Source organism: Thamnophis sirtalis, unplaced genomic scaffold, assembly GCF_051295495.1.
Source record: "Thamnophis sirtalis isolate CommonGarterSnake01/CBP01778 unplaced genomic scaffold, rThaSir2_p1.2 scaffold_7, whole genome shotgun sequence".
Taxonomy (NCBI): domain Eukaryota; kingdom Metazoa; phylum Chordata; class Lepidosauria; order Squamata; family Natricidae; genus Thamnophis; species Thamnophis sirtalis.
The window spans coordinates 91,088,038-91,104,764 of record NW_028261387.1 but is presented as its reverse complement, the minus strand read 5'-3'; the positions used below and the strand labels follow the sequence as shown (position 1 = coordinate 91,104,764).

The window sequence follows — 16,727 nt, the reverse complement described above, 5'->3', positions numbered from 1 at the left end:
TTTTCCAAGGACTAACTGGGTCATCACTTCTGTTTAGAACCCAAGATCAGCCAAGGACAATTCGGTGTTGTGGCTTAATTTGAATTGAGCCATATATGTGTTTTTTCCCCCCAAATTTAAATTAAGCAAGCTCATTCATGGAAAGCGGGATTCAGAACAGTCCTCTGTTAAAGGTGATGTTGATGCTACTACATCTAGCTAATTTCTCTAATTAGCTGTTCAGGAAAACTACTACAGGTAGTAAGACAACATGGACCAACAAAAGATAATACAATAATAATACAATAGCAGAGTTGGAAGGGACCTTGGAGGTCTTCTAGTCCAACCCCCTGCCTAGGCAGGAAACCCTATACCGTTTAAGACAAATGGCTATCCAACATCTTCTTAAAGACTTCCAGTGTTGGGGCATTCACAACTTCTGGAGGCAACTTCTGTTCCACTGATTAATTGTTCTCACTGTCAGGAAATTCCTCCTCGGTTCTAAGTTGCTTCTCTCCTTGATTAGTTTCCACCCATTGCTTCTTGTTCTACCCTCAGGTGCCTTGGAGGTGATGACAGACGTTCCTTTATTTTATTTTATTTAAAATAAAATAAATATTTTGGCTAACTCCCTAAATATTTTTTGTTATCCTTAGAAATATATAGAAACATATGTACGTATTTGTAAATATGTTCCCTCAGAAATGGGTTTCGTTGTAGTTGACCCAGATTCCATCTTCTCTATCAGAGATCTTCAAACTTGGCAACTTTTAAGACTCGTGGACTTCAACTCCCAGAATTATCCAGCCAGCATAGCTCTTAAAGTTGCCAGGTTTGGGGACCCCTGTTCTATATCATCAGCTGAGTTCACACAATATCCTAAACCGCGGTTTGACTAAGTCACCATTGACTAAAACTCCAATCGCTCAACCATGAGCTGTGGTCTACAAACCAAGTATTCTCTTAGCATGCCAAACTAAAGTTTTCATGTGAATGGCCTCCTTGCATTTTCCAACTGTAGATGATCCATCTTCTAATCATCGATGTCTTCCTCTGAGCCACACTTAGCCACCAATCCTGGTTTATAAGCCAAGACATCTGCATAGAAGGGAATATGTGTGTCTCGGATTTAAACTGGGTTCCTTGGTGCTCTCTAAGCTGGGTTGCTTTCTTGCAGATGTTTCACTGCCAAAGTAGATGTCATGTTAAGTGCTGCTGGCACTGATGATGTTACCTAGTTTGATAATGAAACATCTGCAGGAAAACAGCCAAGCTCAGAGAACACCAGGGAATCCACAAGATATCTTGCATTGACTTTATTTATGTATTTGTATCCCACTTTTATTATTTTTACAAATAACTCAAGGGGGTGAACATTACCTACACACCGCCTTCCTCTACCTCCTTTCCCCACAACAACCCTGTGAGGTGGGTTGAGCTGAGAAAGCAATGCGCTAGGCTAAAACCCAAACCAAACGCTTAAGTGTGAAGTTCTTGATGCTTGGTTATTTGCTTGCAAATCTTTCATCTAGGTTGCATCATCAGTTATCCAACATAGTCACCTTGATGATGTAACTTAGTTGGGTAATGAAACGTCTCCAAGAAAACAACCACGCTCAGAGAACACCAAGGACCCACAGACAATTATGAGCGACAAATATTCTCTTCTAAAGGTTTAAGGTAGTATTTGCAACTTCAGTATTAGACTTCCTGGTGGGTGTAATCTTTTCTCTGCTTTTTACGAAGCTTAAATTCAGGGTAGTGAGAAAACTCCTACACCACCTTAGCCGGAAGAGAGTAGAGTTTATTTTTAATTTTAGAAGAGGCACATATTTAAGCTTGATTCCCTCATTTCTCCCTGAAATAAATGTGTATCCTGCTTTTGTAAAGCTATTAATAAAATGATAATAAATAATCCCCTACGCCAATATTTTGAGTTCCCTGGCAGATGACACGAATTTTGCAGTGTTGCGAATCATCTTTCACCAATCTGAAATTCTGCAGGCTGGGCTTTCTCTTCTCAGCACTTTGCAAGTTTCTAGTCCTTAAGGTTTACAGAGCAGCGCCTGGGGAAAAACAACCCCGTGGGTGGCAGCCATATGCAGTGACATCGCAAGAGACCAGAATAGCAAATTAAAAGATAATTTTAGTGCCCAGGAAGCAAGTTCTCAGCGCCACTGCAAAAGTACTTGTTCTTCTTTGCTAAAAGCTGAATAAATTATGCAAAATAGCCCAGCCGCTATTCACATATATTTTTTTTTAAAAAAAGAACCTAAATTTGTCCTTTATTGGGGCCCAGTTTGTACATCGTTCATGTTTGACGTAGAGCCGCCAAAAGATGGCGCATAACACCGGAAAGGTGTGTGACACAAACCTTTTATTTCTTTGTCTTGCTTTTGCATAATTGCTAGCAAGACGCTGGGGAAGAGCTGTTTTGGCAAAATAAGCCGCCATTTCATAACGTTTGTTTATTAAAACGCAGTTGCACAATTTCGGCTTTTTAGAGAAGAACCGATGGAGGGCAATCCCGATAAACCCTCCCGAGGATCAATAGTTAATATTTGGGCTGCTTCTCAGTTGGAAATAGCTTTTCGTGCTCTGAAAAATTTAAAGCAAAGATCCGCACCTTTGCTTTAAAAATGAAAACATACCAAATGCCAGGAAAACAAATTGATTTTCCCAGTTTGGTTGATTGGCTTGTTTTCTTGGCGAATTGCGGTTGTTTTACACTGATTTTTATTTTGGATCTAAGTCTGCTTATAGTTAAACCATATCCTGGTAGAACAGTGGAATTTTTTCCCATGTAGCAAAGTCAGTTTATATTCTGCTATAAATTAGAAATCAGATGCTCCCAATTTACAGATATTCTGTATTGTCCAGGCTTAATATGGTCACAAAGATAAGCTAAATTACCATAATTCTGCCCTATTTAGAACCAGTGAACTAGATTATATTTGTTTGATATACTGCTGCTAATGCAGTATGGACTTCAACTCCCAGGATTCCTCAACCTGTGTGTGGGAAGTGGATTCTGGGAGTTGAAGTCCACATATCCTACAGTTGCCAAGTTGGATACGCGCATAGAAACCAGGAAGTATTATGTCACTAGTATTATATCTGAATGGCTTACAATGTTGGCTTATTAAGGCAGGAGCAAGCCAAGAGAGGGGATTCTTATCCTGTTTGTTTGTTTTTTAACAGAGGAGCAATTTTCAGGATATTTCGTTTAGTTCTTAAGAAAATAGAAACTCATTCACTAACAATTTTCTATCCAAGTTTATTGATTGATTGATTGATTGATTGATGTCACAAAACTGCACTCCAATGTTTCTCAACTTTGGCCGCTTTAAAAAGTTTGGACATCAGTTCCCAGAATTCCCCAACCAGTGTGGACTTGAACTCCCAGAATTCCCCAGTCAGCATGGTGAACTGAACAACTGAAATTAATTTGCATACTGTATAGATTTGCTGGAATTAAAAATTATTTCCAAGACTGTGTATATTAATAATGTCCTTGATTATGTATATATAGCATGTTTAGAAGGCAAATTGATGCTAAGATTATGTAGCCTTATTCAGTTAACATTGTTGACTGAGGAATTCTGGGAGTTGAAGTCCACATATCGTAAAGTTGTGCCAAGGTTGAGAATCACTGGTTTTTAACTGGGATAACTATTAAAACAAAAACGGATGTTCTTGAAGAGGTTAGATCTTATTTTGAAATCTGTCCTTTGGAAGGGGTTAGACCGTATTTATTCTTCTATTTTGCTTAGCCCAACAATCTACCCCTGCCTTGCCATCTGCGCCTCTCATGATCTGCGCCTTTAAGCCGAGCAGGCCTCGGTTTGCCACCTTCCCTGGCATTGCCACCGGGAGCTGCAAGCCGGCTATTAATAGCCAAGTGACTATGCTTTGTGCCTCCATTTTCTGATGCAAGGCTGTGGATTCTTTTTCACTTGATTGCATGTATAGGAAATGGAGGCCGGCTTTAATCATAAGACTTATCAAAGGAAGAGCTGGGGGGAAAAAGGAAGGGAAACAGAGAAGGAAGGAAAAAGAAAGGAAGGAAGGAAAGAAAGAAAAAGAGAAAAAAATGTGCAATGAAATACGATGCATGGTTTTAAAGAACAGATGGAGTGATAGTTTAAATGTCCTCTTTCTCTCTCTCTCTCTGGCTTTGAAAAGGCTTAATCATATGCCTCTTGTTCTTGTGCAGCAAAATGAAGATTTTTCCCCTCCCTTCCAATTTGTCGAACAGAGCTGGCACTGTACGAAGCTAGAAAATACAGCCTCCCATCTTCCCCCCCATCCCTGGGCATAGCCAATTGAAAAGCTTCTATCAAAGAGGCTGGTCGTGATACAGCAAAATCTAGCAGGCTCAATTTTCAGTTTATTGTTTGGGATTTTTTTCTTTAAAAAAAACACACCAAAATCTCGTGCAATTTAGCCGAGTTCGGCAGCAGGGCCTCTGAAATAATCTGATTGACCCTGAGGTGGAAATTTATCTTTTTATTTCTCCGGGCGGGGTTTCCTTAGATGAAAACTGCGTCAAAATAATTTATTCCTCCCCCTTGCTTGTTATGGATGCCGTGTATACAAATTGATCTTCTGGAATTAGAGAATTATTTCCAGCAGTGTTACATGTTCATAATGATTATGTAGGCATGTTCAAAAAAAAAAGTTAAGATACTCTGGCCTTGTTCAGTGACTGTACAGTACAGGCCTCAATTTACAACCTTTCATTTAGTGGCCATTTGAAGTTACGACGGCATTGGGGAAAAAAGTGACTTCTGGCCGTTTTACAACCTTCGCAGCATCCCCGTGGTCATGTGATAAAAATTCAGACACACTTGGCAACTGACTTATACTTATGATGGTCACAGTGTCCCGGGGTCACGTGATCAGCTTTTGTAACATTCCCAAACGGCTCCCGACAAGCAAAGTCAACGCGGGAAGCTGGGTTCACTTAACGACCGCGCGGTTCCCTTAACAACTGTAGTGATTTGCTTGACAACCGGTGCAGGAAAAAGGTCATAAAATGAGACAAAGCTCACTTAAGCAGCTGTTCTTGCTCAGCCTTGGAAATTTAGAGCTCCATTGTGGTTGCAAGTCAGGGACCCCCTCTAAATCTTTTGATCCCGTTTATCGTAAGAGATTTATAGAAAACTGCTCCAAGCCCTTGACATTCTCCCCCTCCCACTCCCAGGATTGATTTTTCTCAGGGGATAAGCTGGTTGGTGATTTCTGAAATTACCTTCTCCAAATACTGCCATCGGCATATGCTTCGATGAGCCCAGTGGTCCGTTTAAAAAAAAAATCTACAAGTTTCTAGTCCATATGGCCGCAGATAATGGATTATCTCAGTAAAGCCAGAAAGCTGGCCGTGACACAGCGTGCTGCAGAATTTTCTCTCGTCACACCTAGAAAAAGCAGAATAAACTGGATAAAAAATAGTAGATGTGGCATAATGATGGGAAAGGACCAAAATTGGGCGTTTCCCCTAATAATAGATCATTGGTTCATGGCAAAAATGACTTGGTATCATAACACCGACGTCTTTCAGTGGATCGTGCAGCTGGCTTTATTTTGAGCCAGAATTTGCTCTTTCTCTCCTATCTTGACTACAAAAGTCCATATTCTCTCCAACAATCTTCTGTGGTACAGATGGTCCCCGACTTACGGCCGCAATGGAGCTCTGCATTTCCGTTGTTAAGCAAGACAATTGTTAAGTGAGCTTTCCCCTGTTCTACGACCTTGCTTACCACTGTCTCGCTTAGCCATGGAAACTTTGGTCTTGGTTGTGGCCATAAGTCGAGGATTGCCTTTACCAGTGATGGCTAACCCTTTTGGTGACAAGGGCCTAAAGCATGCGTCCATGTGCAACCCCAAAATGCAATGTGTGCACGCCCTGCCCATGTGCCCCCCCATCCCATTTTTGGCTTCTAGGTTGGTACAGGAGGCCTTCTAAGGCCCCATATAGGGTGTCGGAGGGCACGCACACACAAACCCCCAAAATGCTATTTGAGCATCTCCCGCACATGCACCCCGCTTCCTGCATGCATGCGCGCATCCCCTGATTGCGCCTCCCCCCCCTTGCATGCATGGTAGAGACCCAAAGACCAGCTGGCTGATGGGAGGCCCGTGCACATACACGATGAAGCTGGCCTGGGGTGACAGCTGGCGCGCCCGCAGAAAAGGCTCTGCGTGCCACAGGCTCCATCACGGGCCTATACTAAACAAAGCAACTTAGAACTGAGGAGAAATTTCCTGACAGTGAGAACAATTAATTGGTGGAATAGAAGTTGCCTCCAGAAGTTGTGAATGCCCCAACACTGGAAGTTTTTAAGATGTTGGATAGCCATCTGTCTGAAGTGGTGTAGGGTTTCCTGCCTAGGCAGGCGTTTGGACTAGAAGACCTCCAAGGTCCCTTCCAACTCTGCTATTGTATTGTATTGTATTGCATTGCATTGCATTCAATTCTACTCTACTCTACTCTACTCTACTCTACTCTACTCTACTCTTCTCTTCTCTTCTCTTCTCTATTCTATTTACTCTACTCTACTCTACTCTACTCTATTTATTCTATTCTTCTCTATTCTATTGTACTCTACTCTACTCTATTTATTCTATTCTATTCTACTCTACTCTATATTCTATTTATTCTACTCTACTCTACTCTTCTCTTCTCTTCTCTATTCTATTTACTCTACTCTACTCCATTTATTCTATTCTTCTCTACTCTATTCTATTGTACTCTACTCTACTCTATTTATTCTATTCTACTCTACTCTATATTCTATTTATTCTACTCTACTCTTCTCTTCTCTTCTCTATTCTATTTACTCTACTCTACTCTATTTATTCTATTCTCTACTCTATTCTATTGTACTCTACTCTACTCTACTCTATTTATTCTATTCTATTCTATTCTACTCTACTCTACTCTATATTCTATTTATTTACTCTACTCTACTCTACTCTACTCTACTCTACTCTACTCTACTCTATTTATTCTATTCTATTCTATTCTACTCTACTCTACTCTATTCTATTCTATTCTATTCTATTCTATTCTATTCTATTCTAGACAAAGCAGGCAAAGATAGGTACAAACTAAACAGGATGAAAACCCAGTTGACTTACCCTACCATGGCAATGCATCATGCGGGGTTTGCACCTGACCGGATGAAGCATGTTGTGTGAACTCTAGCTATTGGTGTCAGCTCCTCATGGGAGACCCCACTAGGAAATCAACTGCGCAGGAAGGCTAAATCTGTTTCCATTGAGATCGACTTTAACACAGGTAGTCCTTGGCTTTTAAAAGTTCTGTTAGAGACCGTTCAAAGTTACAACGTCCCTGGAAAAAGTGACCAATGACCATTTTTCACACTTACCACCATTGCAGCCTCCCCAGGGCCACCTGATCAAAATTCGGGTGCTTGGCAGCTGACTCACGTTTATGACGGTTGTATTGTCTTGGGGTCATGTCAATCACCTTTTGCAACCTTCTGACAAGGGGCTGGAAAGCCAGATTCACTTACCAGCCAGGTTATTAACTTAATAATTGCAGTGATTCATTTAACAATTGTGGCAAGAAAGGTCATAAAATGGGGCAAAATTCACTTAACAAATGTTTCACTCAGCAGCAGAAATTTGGGGCTCAATTCTGGTTGTACGTCGAGCACTATCCCTAACACGATCTTGCCAGTCTGATTTTGCCACCCCTTGTCCTGCACACACACACACACACACACACCCCTTATACACCTGTGAATTCAGGAGATATTAGTCTAAGCTGCTTCCAAAGATTATCTGGATATTTGGGACTTTAAAAAAGATATTTCAGCCCTTTTCACATAAGGAATCATTTCCGCATATATATGTGCGTTTTGTTGTGGAGAGAATGAATCTTCTTGCGGCTGTGATGATTACAAATAATTCTCAACTCAGGACCACAATTGGGACCTGTTGTTAAGCAAATCGCTCCAGATGTTAAGTGAATTTGGCTTCTCCCATTAATTTTACTACTTGGATGCTGGCTAGAAAAGTCACAAAGTGGCAGTCACGTGACCTTGGGATGCTCCATCCGTCATAAATACATGTAAGTTGCCGTAGGAATTCCGATCACATGACGCCGTGGAGACCACAATGGTTGTAAGTGTGAAAAATGGCCGTAAGACTCATTTTTTTAAAAAAACGGAACAACAGAGTTGGAAGGGACCTTGGAGGTCTTCTAGTCCAACCCCTTGCTCAGGCAGAAAAACCTATACCACTTCAGACAAATGGTTGTCCTATCTCTTCTTAAAAAAACTTCCAGTGTTGGAGCATTCACAACTTCTGGAAGTTTTTCCACGGCTGAAATGTTTTAACTGTCAGGAAATTTCTCCTGGTTGCTTCTCCCCTTGATTAGTTTCCATTCATTGCTTTTTGCCTTGCCCTTTTCCGTGCCATCGTTACTAAATGAATGGTTATAAGCAGGTGGTCCTCAACTCACAACCATGAACTGAGCCCAAAATTGATGTTGTTTAGTGAGACATTTGATAAGTGAGTTCGCTCCACTTTACGACTCTTCTCACCAACATTCGTTGAGTGAATCACTGCAGTTCTTAAATGAGTAGCACGGGTTTTTAAGCGAATCCGATTTCCCCATGGACTTCGCTTGTCAGAATGTTGTCCCGTGACTCTGTAATTTTTTAATTTACTTTACTGTCATTGTACCTCAGTGAAATGAAATGCCATCTTCAGGGTACATTATAACTATAAAAATACAAACACAAATATCTTTCGCACTGTCAAGCATCCAAATGTAAGTCAGGTGATTTTACAAATGAACCAAGGGTGAAATCCTCCCGGTTTGGCCCGGTTCGGCTGAACCGGTAGGGACAATTATCCCTAGTTCTCCGAACCGGTAGTAAAAAAAAAATAAAGCTTCTGAGAATCGCGTGGCTCGGCTATGAGCTGTACAATCGTGGGAAGCTTCCCGCCCCACCGCCCCATTTTAAAGCATTTTCTTCCTGGCTATTCGCCCAAACCAGCAGGAAAAAAATGCTTTAAAAAGTTGAAAAAAGGCTGGCCACGCCCACCCAGTCACATGACCCCCTCCACCAAGCCACGCCCACAGAACTGGTGGCAAAAAAATGTAGATTCCACCACTGCCTGGGATGCTATCTTTACCCGTCAAAAAATACATGTAAGTTGCCATATGGATTTCAATCACATGACCCTGAAATGGCTACAGTGGTTGTAAGTGTGAAAAAGTGGCCATAAGTCCCTCTCGTTTAGAATAGAATAATATAGTTGGAAGGGATCTTGGAGGTCTTCTAGTCCAACCCCCTGCTCAGGCGGGAGACGTTATACCATTTCAGACAAATGGATATCCAACATCCTCTTAAAAACTTCCAGTGTTGGGGCATTCACAACTTCTGGAGGCAAGTTGTCCCACTGATTAATTGTTCTCACTGTCAGAAAGTTTCTCTTCAGTTCTAAGTTGCTTCTCTCCTCGATTAGTTTCCATCCATTGCTTGTCCGGCTCTTTTCAGTCCCATTGTCACTCAAATGAATGGTTATAAGTCAAGGACTACCTGTTTATTCAAGATTTTTCACTTTACGGGGAAAGTCTTACTTTTGAGAGACCCAGCAGCAGAATTCATGGTTTTAGGGACCAGATGTACCTTTCTTGGCTGGGAATTTTCATCTTCATCTTCTACCGGTACCCAACCTGTTGTTCTCTTTTCTCTTTGCTTTTCCCTACCTGCCAGATGGGAAAGGGTTCCTTCAAGTACGCCTGGGTGCTGGACAAATTGAAAGCCGAACGCGAGCGAGGAATCACCATTGACATTTCCCTCTGGAAGTTTGAGACCACCAAGTATTACATCACCATCATTGACGCTCCAGGCCATAGAGATTTCATCAAGAACATGATCACGGGGACTTCACAGGTGAGAAGGCGGATGGGGGGTGATGGGGGAGTCGGAAGCAGGTGGCTCCTGACCTCCGCTTTTCCCAACCTGGCATTCTCCAATTGGCTGAGCCCCTGGGGATTTTTGGGAATCTGGAGGGCAGTGGATTGGGGAAGGGGGCCACAGCATTCTGTATCAGAGTGCGCTAATGCTGGACTATCAATTAGCAATAGCAGTTAGACTTATATACCGCTTCATAGGGCTTTCAGCCCTCTCTAAGCGGTTTGCAGAGTCAGCATATCGCCCCCACAGTCTGGGTCCTCATTTCACCCACCTCGGAAGGATGGAAGGCTGAGTCAACCTTGAGCCGGTGAGATTAGAACCGCTGAACTGCAGATAACAGTCAGTTTAAGTGGCCTGCAGTACTGCACCCTAACCACTGCGCCACCTCGGCTCTTCAATTCAGGAAGCACCACCTTACTCCTGCCTCCACGGGTAACGAGGGGTCCTTGGTGCTCTCCGAGCTGGCAGGCGTCTCATTACCCAACTAAGTAACATCATCAGTGTTAGAAGGGAGTGAGGTTGTGGGGCAGGGAGGAGGAGAGGAGAAGGAGGGAGACGACTATCGAGTCCTTGGTGCACTCTGAGCTGGATTGTTTTCTTGCAGATGTTTCATTACCCAACTAGGTAACGTCATCAGTGCTAGAAGGGATTGGGGTTTAGGAGGAGGAGAATAGTGGGGTCTTTGGTGCTCTGTGGCCTGGGGTTGTTTCCTTGCAGACCTTTCATTACCCAACTAAGTAACATCATCAGTACTAAAACTGAGTGGAATTTGCATTGAGGAGGAGGGGGAGGATAATGGGGTCCTTGCTGCTCTCTGAGCTTAGTTGTTTTCTTGCAGACATTTCATTACCCAATTAAGTAACATTATCCATGCTAGAAGGGAGTGGGGTTTGTGGAAAGGAAGAGGAAGATGATGATGATAGCAATAGCAATAGCAGTAGACTTATATACCGCTTCATAGGGCTTTCAGCCCTCTCTAAGCGGTTTACAGAGAGTCAGCATATTGCCCCCAACAATCCGGGTCCTCATTTTACCCACCTCGGAAGGATGGAAGGCTGAGTCAAACCTGAGCCGGTGAGATTTGAACCGCTGAACTGCTGATCTAGCAGTAGCCTGCAGTGCTGCATTTAACCACTGCGCCACCTTGCAACACCTAGTGTTGTTCTTTTGTGTTCTCCGAGCTTGGTTGTTTCCTTGTCAATAGTTTCATTACTCATTGATAATGCTACTGCATTATCTTGATTGACAGCTATCCAGAGTCATGGTTTTATCAATCCGGCAGGGCCTTAAAGGGCCAATGAGGTCCATCCCTTAGCTGGATCCTATCCTGGAGATATAATCAAAGGTTCAGAGCAAGCGGCAAAGATCTCTGGCGAGGTTTCTTCTCACTTGCAGGGGTCCAATTTCAAGATTTCTGTGTGCTTCAGAATAGCATGGAGGGAATCCTTCTAGAAGCTGCTGGTTGTCCTGAGGTTAAATACAAATGCAATAGCAGAGTTGGAAGGGACCTTGGAGGTCTTCTAGTCCAACCCCCTGCCTAGGCAGGAAACCCTATACAGTTTCAGACAAATCGCTATCCAACATCTTAAAGACTTCCAGTGTTGGGTCATTCACAACTTCTGGAGGCAACTTCTGTTCCACTGATTAATTGTTCTCACTGTCAGGAAATTTCTCCTTAGTTCTAGATTGCTTCTCTCCTTGATTAGTTTCCACCCACTGCTTCTTGTTCTACCCTCAGGTGCCCTGGAGAATAGCTTGCCCCCCTCCTCTTTGTGGCAGCCTCTCAAATACTGGAATATTGCTATCATGTCACCCCAAATCCTTCTTTTCATTAAACTAGACATACCCAGTTCCTGCAACTGGTCCTCATGTGTTTTAGTTAATAAAAACCCTTATCTCCTCAAAAGTATAACAGCCGGAAGGGACCTCGGATATCTTCTAGTCCAACCCCAAGCAGGAGACCTTATAACATTTCAGACAAATGGCTTTCCAGTCTCATTTTAAAGCCTCCAGTGATGGAGCACTCACAACAGTGGTGGGATACGACCAGTACGCCCCGGTACAGGCGTACCGGTGCATGCTGGGAGCACCAAGTACCGTTCCAGTACGGTGCTCTGGAGGCCCCCCCCCCTTCTTACCGATATTTGAGCCGATCGGGGATTCCTTGTACGGTGCCTACACGACGCTCCGCCAAGCAGCTGGAGCGTCAGAGGCAGCAAGTACTTGTGCGTGCGCTGCACGGGTGCATGTGTATGCCCCGCCCCGTTGCACCGCACCGGTTGCACCGGGATCCGGAACCCACCACTGACTCACAACTTCTGGAACCAAGTTGTAGTGAGTGCTCTGCACCGCTTGTAGACAAGGCCCCCATCCTGTGGGGTTGTGTTAGGTGTAGGACAACATGCAGACTTAATTTTCCGTACAGGTAGTCCTCGGCTTAACAACCACAATGAAGCCCAACCTTTCTGTTGCTAAGCGACAGAGTTGTTCAGTGAGCTCCCCCTAATTTTGCAACCTTTCTTGTCACTGTTCTTCGGTGAATCCCTGCAGTTGTTAAGGCAGTAACAGTGTTGTTAAGTGAATCCGGCTTCCCATTGCCTTTGCTTGTCAGAAGGTCACAAAAGGAGGTCACATGACCCCAGGCCACTGTAACCGTCATTAATACATGCCAGTTGCCAAATGTCTGGATTTTAATCATGTTACCGGTCATAAGCTTTTTTTTTTTTATTTAAAGAACATACGTTACTTTTTTCAGTGTCATGGTAACTTTGAACGAATTGTTGTAAGTTGAGGACTACCTGTATTGGGTTTTTTCTATATCAGTGGCAGTCAACCTGGTCCCTACCGCCCACTAGTGGCCGTTCCAGCTTTCATGATGGGCGGTAGGGGTTTGCTGTAACTCTGCTTTATAAATTTTATAAAGTAAAGTTACTTCCCTACTTTATAAATCACCATGACTGTGGAACCGTTGGGCGGTTAGAAAATTTTACTACTAACAGAAATACAAAAGTGGGCGGTAGGTATAAAAAGGTTGACTACCCCTGATCTATATGACCGCTTACAGACTTGATGTTCTATATTTTGGCAAACCACGGAGCCCTTTGTAGACGGCGAAATCCTTACGAATACCGTATTCTTGGGGCTATAAGACGCACCGGAGTATAAGACGCACCAAGATTTTGAAGAGGTAAATTTAAAAAGGTTTTGCACTCTGCAGGCCTCCCAAACTTTCTGCACACTTCATTTTTTGTGGGGAAAAAAAATACGGGGCGTGCAGAGATTTTGAGAGGTCTGCAAAGTGCTCCTGAGGGCTGAAGGGGGCCAAAAATGAGCAAAAAACGGGTCCGTTTTTTGCCCCCCCAAAAGACCATGCACAGCCTTTAGGAGGCTTGTAGAGTGCTCCTGGGGGGTAAAAAACGAGCAAAAAACCCCGGCCCATTTTCCACTTATTTTTGCCCTCCCCAGCCCACAGGAGCACTTGTGCAAGCCTCCCAAAGCCTACGCACGTCCATTTATGTGAAGGGGTCGGGGTTTCGGGAGGCCAAAAATGCTGTATTCAGTGTATAAGACGCACCCAGATTTTCACCGTTTGGGTGGGGAGGTGTGTCTTATACACTGAAAAATACGGTACGTTTCAAGCATGTCTTAATTTCTTCCCTCCCCCAGGAATTCAAAGGCTGGTTACTCCCAACAGCTCATCTCCTATTCATAGAATCCAGGGGACAAGTGGGGTTTTAGGTATCAATCCCTTATTTTTAGAATTCATTGAGTTACAAGGGAAAGGTTAGGATTGGTTGAGAAGCACCTTGGGTGAACCATTGAGAGAAAGCACACAAAATGGCCGTGCTCGGCGCTATTTTGGAGGGGGAGGGGGATTGAAAACATGTTGGCATCCAGAATATGTACATTTTTTTCATTGCTGTGGAACGTGTCGCTGTTACTCCTACCGTATTAACTTGACAGGCAGTCCTCGACTTAACAACAGTTCATTTAGTGACTGTTCAACGTTACAACAGCCCTGAAAAAAGTGACTTACGACCGTTGTTTGCACTTATGACCGTTGCCGCCTCTTCATGGTCATGCGATTCAAATTCCGGAGCTTGGCAACGGACTCGTAGTTGTGACGGTTGCAGCGTCATGCGGCAAAACCAGCGGGGAAGCGAGATTCACTTAACGACCCTGTTAACTAACTTAAGAACTGCTGTTCTTCAGTTAACAACTGTTGCAAGAAAAGTCGTAAAACGGGCTGCAGTTCAAATGTCTGTAGCAAAGGACCTTAACAAATGTCTCGCTTAACAGCAGAAATTTTGGGCTCAATTGTGGTCGCAAATCAAGGACCACCTTATATTTTTCCTATCGTCGCTGTGGAAAATATCGGTGTTATTCCTATTATATTTCCATTCGTGGACTGGAAAGGAATGTAATATTCTCAAATATTCCTTAACAGTGATATTAAAATATTTAAAATGAATAAAAAACCTGTTCGAATAGGACATGGTATGCCAAAATTCAAAGTAGTAGAAGGTTTTGTAGGTTTACACACACACACACACACACACACACACACACATGGACGGAATGGAAAGTGCCTCACAGGAGCAGATAAGAGGTAAATCTTAGAGTGGCAGGAAATGCATCACAAAACAATAGAGATGAATGTATGTGTGTGTACATACATACACACCAGTGGTGGATTCTGGATCCCATTACAACCGGGGCAGGACGTCCACGATGTGCACACACACAGCACGCACGCAGTGTGCGCATGTGTACTTACTGCCCGCGATGGTCCAGCTGTTTGGCGGAGCATCGCGCAGGCGCCGTACGCTCCGTGTGCGGAAGTCCCAAACGGCTCAAATATCAGTAAGGAGGACGGGTGGGCGGGCGGGCGGGCCCTCGGAGTACCATACTGGATCCGTACCTGGTGCTCCCAGCAGGCACCAGGTCGCATCCCACCACGGGGACACACACACACACACACACACACACACACACACACACACACACACGGCTTGTATAGAGTATTTAACATTGTCTTCTGGCAAATCGACTTCACCCCTCCCTTAATGTTCCTCCCGCAGGCTGACTGCGCCGTCCTGATCGTAGCTGCCGGCGTAGGGGAATTCGAGGCGGGCATCTCCAAAAACGGGCAGACCCGTGAACATGCCTTGCTGGCCTACACGTTGGGCGTCAAGCAGCTCATCGTCGGCATCAACAAGATGGATTCCACGGAGCCGCCTTACAGCGAGAAGCGGTACGATGAGATCGTCAAGGAAGTCAGCGCCTACATCAAGAAGATCGGCTACAACCCGGCCACCGTCCCCTTCGTTCCCATCTCTGGCTGGCACGGCGATAACATGCTGGAACCATCTCCCAACGTAAGTTTTTTTAGCGGGGTGGGCAATTCCGGGAGGGAGCTCCCGTTTAGAGTTTGCTTCGGGGCTTGGCTACATCTGAATGGTTACCCGTAAAGAGTTTTTAAAAATTAAAGGTGGCCTTAGAAAGATTGCAGTCTTTGCTTTTCAGAAAGACCCCCAATCCTGCTCAGTCTCAGAGTAACAGATTTGGAAGGGACCTTGTAGATCATCTAGTCCAACCCCCCCCCCCCAAGCAGGAGACCCTACACCATTTCTGACAGATGGCATTCCAGTCTCTTCTTAAAAGCCTCCAATGATGAAGATCCCACAACTTCTGAAGGCAACTTCTGTCCCATTGGTCGATTGTCTTTCAAGCCTTTTCTTTGAATGGGAAAATATATTTGCACTTAAGACAGCTCAATAATTCTAGAGACTTATGAGTGCAAGTATTCTTCACCCCAACCCCCCTTGATGAAAAAGAGAGCCAGTTTGATACAGTGGCTAAGGTGCTGGCCTAGAAACCAGGTACCGTGAGTTTTAGTTTGGCTTTAGGCATGAAAGCTGGGTGGATGACTTTTGGCCAATCTCCAGGAGACAGTGAGTTCTAGTCCCACCTTAGGCATGAAAGCCAGTTGGGTGACTTTGGGCCAGTCATCAGGAGATGGTGAGTTACAGTTCCAATTTAGGTAAGATACCCTACTGTGGGTGATTTTGTGCCAATCCAGAAATGGGTTTCTACCGGTTCGCACTGGTTCGGGGTGTGTGCGAAGTGAACTAGTGCCAACGCTGGTAGGAATCCACCCCTGGGCTAGTCCCCCTCTCTCTCTACCCAACTCTAACCTATCTCACAAAGTTGTGGAACACTTCTTTGAGTTACTTATAAATTAATAAAGGTGAGTTTTAAAAAGTCTAATAAATGACCAAAATAAATGGGTTTAAACAAGTGTTTATGATTCTCTTAAAAGCTACCAGAAAGGGGCTTGAAAAAGAGAGATTCCTTCAGTATATGAGGGAAAAGCCCTCATTTAAAAAAAATGATTTGCACCAGTTTAAGCAGCATTGAAGCAAGGGGATTCAACAGGGAATTGATGTTGCCCTTTGTGGCAACATAATGACTCCAGGCTAATTCCTCTCTTGACTCCGCCCCCCAGGCTCTGCGTGTCCTTATCCTACAGGAATTCCGGGCAGCTTGGCATTCAGCCAAGTCAGCCATCAAGACTCTTGTAGACATAAGCCACATTTACCCTCCATTCAAAAGAGACAATAAAAAAGCTAAGAAGAAAACAAATGAATATATCTCCACCATCACCAATCACCCAGATAAGCAGGGATTAATGCCAGACAAACAATCAAGCAGAAAATAATACTCTAATCAAGGAGCAAACCCCACACTCGCTTGCGATCATGTTGTTGCTTTTCCCTACTTTAT

At 43.9% G+C, this 16,727-nt stretch overlaps 1 protein-coding gene across 1 annotated transcript in view; it reads left to right on the top strand.

Moving 5' to 3' along the window:
- The window catches only part of EEF1A2 (eukaryotic translation elongation factor 1 alpha 2), a 32,962-nt gene that overhangs the window by 5,664 nt on the left and 10,571 nt on the right, over window positions 1-16,727 (top strand). Inside the window, exons 3-4 of the mRNA XM_087720597.1 lie at window positions 9,738-9,917; window positions 15,023-15,319. Of these exons, the coding sequence (XP_087576723.1) occupies window positions 9,738-9,917; window positions 15,023-15,319 (477 nt within the window). The remainder of the gene's footprint in view (window positions 1-9,737; window positions 9,918-15,022; window positions 15,320-16,727) is intronic.